Source organism: Hemicordylus capensis, chromosome 2 (genome assembly GCF_027244095.1).
Source record: "Hemicordylus capensis ecotype Gifberg chromosome 2, rHemCap1.1.pri, whole genome shotgun sequence".
Lineage (NCBI taxonomy): Eukaryota > Metazoa > Chordata > Lepidosauria > Squamata > Cordylidae > Hemicordylus > Hemicordylus capensis.
Window position 1 is genome coordinate 214,384,385 of NC_069658.1, and position 9,575 is coordinate 214,393,959.

Consider the following 9,575-nt stretch of genomic DNA (forward strand, 5'->3'; position numbering starts at 1 on the left):
CCCTTCTGTTTCTTTTCATGATGCAAGCCCCTTTGGGACAGAGAGCAGAGCCGGTTTGTGTCCATTGTGTGTCTGACTCAGGCCTTGGTCTCTCCTCCCCTTCTCAGAGCCCTTGAGCATCGAGAGCGCAGGATGCAGCCTAGGCAGCACGAGCGAGTCAGGTCACGGCTACGAGTGCAGCACCCCTTCGGAAACAAACTGTTCCTTCGACCCAGCCGAGGAGGCCCCCATGGGGAGCAGCATGCCCGCTTATCTGCAACATCCGCCAACCCCCTCCGAAGCTGGGTTCTACCAGTTGGCCGCGGCAGGCAAGCAGGAACCCTTGCGATGCTCGGGGGAGGCAATTGCCGTGGACTTCACCCTCCCAGGGAACGTCACGGAGGGGCTGCCTTTAATTTCCGGCCACGTGGGACTGGACAGGGGTCCAGAGACGTTGCTGGCCCCCGCTCAAGTGTCCTTATCGGTCACGGATTTCAGCATCCTTGGCATTGGAGATGTAAATAGCTTCCTGGCCACTCAGCAGACCTGCCCGGCGCCAACAGCTCGCTCGGACTCCGTGTCGCAGTGACAGAACCCATGGATGGGACCGTTGCAGGCCAAACGTTGACTCTCGACAAAACTGGATTGCATTCCCTTGGGGGCGCGGAGGCGAGTTAGAGTGATTGGTCGATCGTCATCCTTTCCCCGAGCCGCAAGGGCAGGTTGAAATCATTGGTCGGTCCTCGCCGATCCAGGCCGCAGGAATGTCCACTGATCATTCTGCCCACCCGTGACGTTTCGATTTTTTTTCTCTCCAGCAAAACCAAACGCCTCCATTGTACTCTCGCGCAGCTTCGTTAAGCTGGATGGAGGGGAACCTGTGACCCCCATGGGGTCATCACAGACCGGGAGGCCAAAGCCATGAAGGGGCGGACAGAGTCCTCCGCCCACCCCGCACCACAACCACCAAACCCCTGTACGAGCCGAGCATCCGCTGTCGCCCGCCGAAGATGCTCCGGCACAAAGAGGGATGCCCTGGAGTGAAGAAGGGTTACCACGAGCATTTGGGAGGAGCCTAGATTGGGGTGGGGCGGACAGTCTCTCGACTCCTGGAAACGGACATGAAATGCAGCTGGCCGTAGAGGTCAGAAACGGGCTGAGGGACCCCCTCAGGTTTTCAGTTGCGGTGGCTGAAATTGGTACCTCCCTCTTCATGTTTTTCTGTTCCCCTGTATGATTTCAGGGGGAACTTGCCAAATTGTGAGAGCGGACGTCTCACGCAGGTGGAGAAGGCAGCTGGCAAGGAGGGCCTTAGAGGGTGCTGCTCCTCTGCCGAAGCGGTGTGTGCTCACAGCCCCAGCAAAGGAGGGCATTCCCACCCTGGGCACAGACGCTGCTAGCTGTCAGGAAGGGACCGTTGTCCTCGAGACAGGGCATCCTCCGCCACATGGGAATATATCCAGCCCTCCGGTGAGCCCCAAAGCATCAATTCCACGGCAGAGGGCAATCGCAGCAGGCGGGGAGGAGAGGTCAAAATCGAAAGAATGTGTTTCCTTGCGCCAGAGTTCCACTGGTTCCGAAGATGTGGAGTCTGATGGCCACAGGTTGCTGCTTCTGTGTGCCAAACGGGGACAGGTGTGAGCATGGGAAATGGGCCCCCTCTTGACTGCTGGGGCTGGTCAGGAACATTAGGGGATTGGCAAGAGGGGAGCCCATATGCACATCCTTCCCTTTCACTTTATCTATTTCCTTCCCCCTCTCCTCAGCCCCAAGTGCAAGAAAGACGTGACCCTCGCTGGATTTTGACGGTAATATGGTCAGTCGTCTCTTCTTTTTAATCGTGAGCCGTTGGGGGCAGATTGTCACGATCATACCCTCAATCCGCTCCCTTCCCCGCCGCACACACCCTCCTGCAGCCATCCAGAATACATGAATTTTTACCTTTTTCTCCTCTGCCCTCGTCGGTTCCATGATGAAGAAGAGGGTCTTGGAAAAGGTGGGAAGTGAATGGAAAGCCGGAATGGGGAAATCCAGCTCCCATTACTTTCTCCCCGGTTCATCTCTGCACGGCCTGCTCCCCACTCCAAGGGCAATTTCTGGGTGTTTTTAATGGGCCATCCTACCGTCTTTCTGTATCAGGTTGCCAGTTTAATGCACTCTCGGTCTTACTGGCTTTTTTAATCTGAAGGGATGTTGAATCCCAGCTCCCAGCAGCCACAGCCCGCCAACCGGCTGCATCGAACTACTGGAGATTCTCATAGAAACCTTGCGCTGACTGAGAAAAGCTAATACGCGAAATGGTATCGGCAAGGCACTGGCCACACCCAGCTCTTTTTCCAAGCCACCGTTTGGAGGGGTTGCAAGCGAACCTCCGTGGCTAACAGAGGTTTTTGCACAAGACCTCCGAATGCGGAATGCAAGCTCAGATCAACACATGGCTTGGGGACGAGGGATCTTTCAAGCACTGGTTTGCTGGTTCAGACATCATGGCAAGCTGTGATTTGAGTGGCAGTGGGAGGAAGGAATTGTCCTGGACATGAGGGAGGTGGCAGGAGCAGGAGTGCAGGCTGTGGTTGAGAGCAGGGGTGTCCAGCCTTGGGTCCCCAGATGTTGGACTAGAAGTTCCGTGGGTTGTAGTCCCATGGGAGTTGTAGTCCAACAGCATCTGGGGCCCCAAGGTTGGGCACCCCTGGTTTGGAGGATTGTGTAAATGCAGCCATTCTAGGAAACACCTTGAGCCTCTTGCATCGTGGCCCTTCCTTCTGTCTTGGCTAACATTCACATAAATGCCCACACATATGTCCATGCCCTCAGGAAGTTTTCTGTGGCTCAGAGAAGATAAAATAGTGTGAGGTTTGCCAGAGAACTTAAGGTGGAAAAGTCTACCATTATTTTCTTCCATCACAAGTCAGCTGTTTCCTTGGCTGTCCTTCAGTTGGCTGCTAGCAAGTAGTTCTCAATGAGGACTGGTGTGTTTACTACCAACTGTATGGCCTGAGTTGTGAGACCAATTCCTGAGCTTTGATCTTGATTGCCATGCAGTTGAGAATTAAATGGGCTTTATACAAGGGAAGTGCAAATCTTGTCCTGCATCCCACTGGGCTTTTAGCTCTGCACATTTAAACTTTTATTTTCGTCTTTTACCCATCTCAGTCCAGTTTGCTGTTGTGGATTTTGGCACGCCTATTCACAACTCTCAGGGGTGGAATTTCTTCCAAGGTACTTAGGCTTCCAATGAATGCTCTCTGGATCCTGTAGGGTTAAAAGCCAGGCACTCCTTTTTAATGTCAGTTTTATTTTGCACCTTGGGTGGTTTTTATTTTTATTTTATTTTTTGAGGAGGTGGGGAAGTTTAATATTTTCATCCCTTGCTAAAATGGTGTGTAGGCATTCTTGCATAGGTCAGAGGAAAGATCTTAAGAAACAGCCTCTCCTTGGGGGGTGAATGAGAACACAGTGGAGCAAAGCTTGCTTTCCCGTGTCATTGGAGCCAGTTCCCCTCTTTTACCCAATCCCAGAATTGAAGGGAAATTATTTGCCTCCTTTTCTGCATTCTAGTGTTTGAACACTAGATGGCAGAAGTGTCACTTGTGGTTGCCCCCTACTGGCAGGAAGCTGGAGTTGCAACTGGGAGCTCTTCCTATGTGCCCTTTGCTTCTGGAGATGGCGGACTTTTAAAAAATGGGTAGCATCCACTGTGTTCCATCCAAACTCCTTTTGTGTTTACGCTGGTTTGCAGAATCAGGAGTATCCAAACTGGATGTCCTTCCGCACCTAGAAGCTGCTGTACACGGGAAACAAAATGCAACCCACTTAATCCCCACATAATAGCCCCTCCTGTTCATGATATCATTTTTCCTAAAGGGACAAAGTTCTATGCTCTGTGCGTTCGCCACATTTGAAGCACATGCTCTTCCTCTCTCCACTGACCCTTCGCCATCTCATGAACTGTTTCCTTTGAAGCAAAACTATTTCATCCCCCCCCTTCCATTGTCATATTATAATATGTTTTATTTATATATCTAAATATTAAAAAAAAAAGTTGTTTACAGATTGTGGGGAAGTGGTCTGTCTTAAAAAGGAGTACAGTGATTGGGGAGGGGAGAGAGGCATGAGCTTGGGCAGGCTTCGTTCGAGGCGAGGGGGGTTGTCGGGATTTTGTGACGAAGCGCGGTTCCTTTCTCGATCCTCACTGCCGCCGCCATTGCTGCAGCCGGGAGCGTAGGGAGGGCCTCCACTGTGAAGTGAATACTGCCTTGAAATACCATTCACCATTTATTTATTTAATTAAAAAAAGCCTCTGTTGGAAGAATGAGTGGGAGCGTTGAGTCATTTATTACTTAAACACACACAAATGCTTCCCGTCCTGAATGTTGGTGGCAGGAAAAGGGCAAAGCTTTTTCCAGCAAGGTCGGGCCAGCCAAGGCCAAGAGGGATGCTCAAGACTGAAAAGAAGACCAGAATTTCATGAGCTCTCCGAAGTTCATTTCCAGGCAGCCCTCGCTGCTGGATAATGTTCGTTTTGAGGAAGCGAAATGAACATTATCCAGCGGCGAGGGCTGCTTACTGTGTTCCCTCTAACAGGGATTCCCAGATATGGTTGACTACAACTCCCAGCATCCCCAGCTGCAATGGCTTTTGCTTGGGCATTCTGGGAGTTGTAGTCAACAACTTCTGGGAATCCCTCTTAGAAGTAACACGGGCAGCCTGCCTAGAAACGGAGAGCTTGCCTGCCTAGAAATGGACAGCCTGCCTCTGGAGAGTTTGCCTGGGCTTCGTGGACCCTGGGCATGATATCACTCCGTGGACCTTTGCGTATGATATCACTGGGGGAAGGGGTGGCGGTGAGGGGGGTGACCCCTTTACTAACTGCTGGTCCGGCAAACTGCGCACGAAGAATGTACCCGTCAATGACACCAAAATCATTGAGAAACACTGCCTTAGACCAGGGTTTCTTAACCTTGGCCCCCCAATGTTGCTGGACTACAGCTCCCAGAATCCCCAGTCATGGCCTTTGTAGCTGGGGATTCTGGGAGTTGTAGTCCCAACAACATCTGGGGGCCTAAGGTTAAGAAACCCTGCCTTGGACTATGCTCCGGGACATCATTTGGGAACATGGTGGCTTCTATTGCAGAGAGAAGTGGGGCTGAAAACACCCCTGCCCTTCTCACATGGCCTCGATGTCCCAGCCACGCTAGACCTCTGGTCCGATGCACGGAGGAGAGTAAGGCATCCTTTCACATGACGCCCCCCTTTTGCTGAGTCTGACTCTTGGTCCATCAAGCTCCTTTGGGACTCACCCCTCCTGCTTGAACAGCAGGTGGAGGTTGCAGCTAGAAGTGCTTTTGCCCAGCTTCATCGGGTTCGCCAATTACGCCCTTACCTTGATCGGCAGGCATTAATGACAGTGACCCATGCCCTTGTCATCTCCCGCCTAGATTATTGTAACTCTATCTAGGGTTACCTTTGAAGACGATCGGGAAGCTACAACAGGTCCAGAATGCAGCGTCTCGCCTCCTCATGGGTGCTAGAAAATATGACCGGGTAACACCTCTCCTGCAGTCATTACACTGGTTGCCTATTCGCTTTCGAGCTCAATTTAAGGTCCTGGTTCTGACCTTCAAAGCCTTGCGGGGTTTGGCGCCTGTCTACCTACAGACCCGCCTCTCCCACCCAGTTACATCCCGTCCGCTCAGATCATCTCAGATGGCCCTCGTGTCGTTCCCTGATTTCCGAGAGGTTCGGGGCTCTCGGACCCGCGAAAGGGCCTTTTCGGTTGCTGCCTCGCTTCTCTAGAATTCCCTTCCCCTGCAGATTCGTTTACCCGCTTCCTTACTGATCTTCAAATCTCTACTGAAGACTTTTCTTTTTCGCCAGGCTTTTGCCCTGTTGTTTACTTCATTTGTGTGTGTGTGTTAGTTACTTTAGTTTTTAATTTAGAATGTAATTTTTAATGTTGCCTTGTTTGCATGTTTTGGTGCACCGCCCAGAGTCTTCGGAGTGGGCGGTATATTAAATGTTTCAAACAAACAAACAAATAAATAACCAACCAACCAACCCAGCAACAGCCATTGGAGGGATGCTGTGCTGGGGCTGGATAGGGCCAGTTGCTCTCCCCCTGCTAAATAGAAGAGAATCACCACTTTTAAAAGATGCCTCTTTGCTCAGTTAGCAAGGGGGTGCCCTCACTATACTGCCTTCTAGGTCTTCCGGCCTCCTTTTCTCCCGTGAGTTAACAACTAGGTGCTTTCAACAGCGTAGATCAGCATTTTCAAAGCACCTTTCAGCCCCCCACCCCACCCACCCACCTGACTGGGAATTGAGGCACTATGCAAGAGGAAATGAACACATTCGGAGAGATTTGCTTAACACTCTCTTTTCTCCAGGGATCCTCTGACCCAGGGATTCTCAACGTTGGGTCCCCAGATGTTATTAGACTTCAACTCCCATAATCCCCAGCCCCAGTGGCCTTTAGCTGGGGATTACGGGAGTTGAAGTCCAATAACATCTGGGGGCCCAACGTTGAGAATCCCTGCCTAACCCAGCATCTTCCAGGGCTCCCTTTCGGCATACAATACGAGTAGGCCTATTTTCAGAGCCACTTAACAACCATGAGGGGTTCTAGAAGGGCCCTGGAAGGCAAGGCCGACATGGAAGCATCATTATTTTCTCTGTGGGTGACACAGCAGCAAAAGACCCAAAGGTGTTATAGATTTGCATATTGGATGCTGTCGTCGTTGGGAGCGATGGGATATGGATTCGGTTGCTTGTGTATGCTTGCATCCTCCCCCCCTCCCTTTAAACTTAGGGGTGTGATCAAACCGCGGTTCGAGCACCGGTTCGAGCTCCGGTTCGGAGTGGGGAGAAGGAGCCTTCAGAAAGAGGAGAGCCGGTCCTTACCTGCTTTCTGCCGCCCCATGCAGCTTCCTGGTGGGGTAGTGCACATCCCAAGTACCCCTGCGTGGTGCCAGCACACACACACAACATCCAGTGTTGCTGACCACACAATTGGCACCCATGCATGCGAAGATGCCATGTGGGTGCTGGCACAGAGCAGTGGAGAGCAGGTAATGACCTGCTCTCCTCTTTCTTAAGGCTCAAACCCACAAAGACTACTATAAAACTTTGTCAGTGTTGTCAGAGGAATGGCAATGAAAATCGGCAGCAATGTCCTCCAAAGATTACTCCATGGAGAGACTACAGTAATGTGCTGGCTGTTAGGGTAATAGCCTAACCTAACCTTTTCCTCTGTGCAAAAATGACTGCAATTTTATCCTAATCATTCGGGAGTAGGGATAACAAAGAGGTGACAACACATAGAAAGCTCTGCAAGTCCAACAATACTATCCCCTGTTTTCCATCTCCTTTGGGATAGACATTGCCAAAAAAAAGAAGAAGAAGAAAATCACTATGAGCATTTGTCCCCTGAGATGATAGCAATGGCAAGAAATTTTGGGCCAGGCTCATGAACGATCTCTGTTGCTCCTGCGGACGGGACTGGGACCAAAGTGTTGAAATTACCCAGAAGCAGGTTTAGATTAGACTTTAGGATACATTTCTCTGAGCACTGTTAGACAGTGGAACAGTCTGCCTCATGCAATGGTGGGCTGTCCACTGTGAAGGGGGAATACCTCTTCTCAGGGTGCTTTTGGGTGGTGCATGTTTATGTCACAGTAGTAGGTGCTATCTTCCAAGAGGCATTCCCTCCAGGTGAGAGTGAAGGCAGAATGCCTCTTCTAAGATGATGGTGCATTTAGATAGTGCATGGTTATGTCACAGTATGTGCTATCTTAGAAGAGGCATTCCCTCCTGCATGAGAGACAAGATGGAAACCCTCTTCAAAGATGGCACCTGCCACCCATAGGCTCCATTGTGGTGTGTGTGTGGGTGTGTTTGTACAGATTTAAATAAATGAAGAAAGCTGCATCAGAGACATAGCAGTAACTCTAAGAAAAATCAGAGAGTCCTGAGAAATTGTCATGGCATATATCAGGGCTGCACAATTTCAGCCCTCTAGCTGTTGGACTACAACTCCCATCATCCTCACTATTGGCCAGTGTGACTGAATGATGGGAGTTGTAGTCCAGCAACAGCTGGAGCTTCTTGAAATTATGCAACCCTGGTAAATATGGAACATAGGAACACAGGAAGCTGCCATATACTGAGTCAGACCATTGGTCTATCTAGCTCAGTGTTGTCTTCACAGACTGGCAGCGGCTTCTCCACGGTTGCAGGCAGGAATCTCTCTCAGCCCTATCTTGGAGATGCTGCCAAGCAGGGAACTTGGAACCTTCTGCTCTTCCCAGAGCAGCTCCATCCCCTGAGGGGAATATTTCGCAGCGCTCCCATTTCTAGTCTCCCATTCATATGCAACCAGGGCAAACCCTGCTTAGCTAAGGGGACAAGTCATGCTTGCTAACAAAAGACCAGCTCGCGTCCCAGTGAATAATGCTCTCGAGGCATCAATATGTAAGGATTAGACTGCTAACTCTTTATCTATATATCTAACTATATCCCTGCTGAGCAAAGAGACACCTTTTAAAGCGGTGATTCTCTTCTATTTAACGGGGGGAGAGCAACTGGCCGTATCCAGCCCCAGCACAACATCCCTCCAGTGGCTGTTGCTGGTATCTGCCTTTATGTTTCTTTTAGATTGTGAGCCCTTTGGGGACGAACAGGGGACCATTTTATTTAAGTATCATTTGTTTTTTCTTTGTAAACCGCTTTGTGAACTTTGATTGAAGAGCGATATATAAATATTCGTAGTAGTAGTAATAGTAGTAGACTGCCTTTAGACACCATTGGCTGTAGAAGAACAATTGCTCATTTGTGCATCATGGTGTTCCCCACCCCTCCTTATTTTTCACAACTTTTACACTTGCAAGCTAGTGTGCATTCAGAGTTTGGATATGACATTAAGAAAATAAATAAAAATCAGTGAACGTATCCGATTGGGAAAACAGTGCACCTTTTAACCCTCCCAAGAAAGCACCACATCTATTATCCTTCTGTCTTGCTCTCCCTTCTAGAAAGCCCAGAGCAGATATCTCCATCGCCTCCCCTGGAGGTCCTGATCCACCCCTGCTTCGCTTCAACAAGGTGCTGGCTTCAAGCGAGAGGCCCTGGAGGGCTCCTCCTCCTTCCTCCTGATTGGCCAGAGGGGAGGGCTAGGCCACACCCCTTCAGCATGAAATCCAGCCACCTTTCCTCCTGGCTCTCATAACCCTGTTGTTTTCAGCTCCAGAAGGAGATCTTTCCTCTCTTTCCTGGAGCCAAGCAATCTTCTCCTGGTTGGCAAGATTCAGTCTGCACCTGCTTTCCGTGCTAGCCCTGGGCAGCGTGAGGAAGAGGTGGCCATGCCTCTGAGAAGGTGCAGAGTGCATTTCCTTGGCTAGCTACAGAGAGTCTCCACACCGCAGCTGTTAAGAGGAAGGGTCTCATTTCTGGAGCCTGTTTAGAAGCTGAGCAGAGCCAGGGTTGAGGGGGAACCCCATCCCTCCACCCTCACTTCAGAATACCAGCAGGAGCTGCTACTCAGAGGTGAGTGCTGTCTCGTGAACTCTCTGAATCTGTAGCAGTAGCTTGAATAGCAAGAG

General features: G+C 50.4%; 2 protein-coding genes across 10 annotated transcripts in view; both read left to right on the forward strand.

The window, feature by feature from the left end:
- MIER2 (MIER family member 2) overlaps positions 1-4,294 on the forward strand; it is a 28,748-nt gene extending 24,454 nt beyond the window's left edge. For 6 of the 7 annotated variants that reach the window (XM_053295077.1, XM_053295079.1, XM_053295076.1 and 3 more), the window contains exon 13: positions 108-4,294. In XM_053295077.1, the coding sequence (XP_053151052.1) occupies positions 108-568 (461 nt within the window). In that variant the 3' untranslated portion in view covers positions 569-4,294. The remainder of the gene's footprint in view (positions 1-107) is intronic. The other variant, XR_008315943.1, reaches the window with a different exon arrangement.
- Positions 4,295-9,108: 4,814 nt separating this feature from the next.
- LOC128341667 (granulocyte colony-stimulating factor receptor-like) overlaps positions 9,109-9,575 on the forward strand; it is a 43,773-nt gene continuing 43,306 nt past the window's right edge. For 2 of the 3 annotated variants that reach the window (XM_053288081.1, XM_053288079.1), the window contains exon 1: positions 9,109-9,519. The gene's annotated coding sequence lies outside the window, so the exon portion shown is untranslated. The remainder of the gene's footprint in view (positions 9,520-9,575) is intronic. The other variant, XM_053288078.1, reaches the window with a different exon arrangement.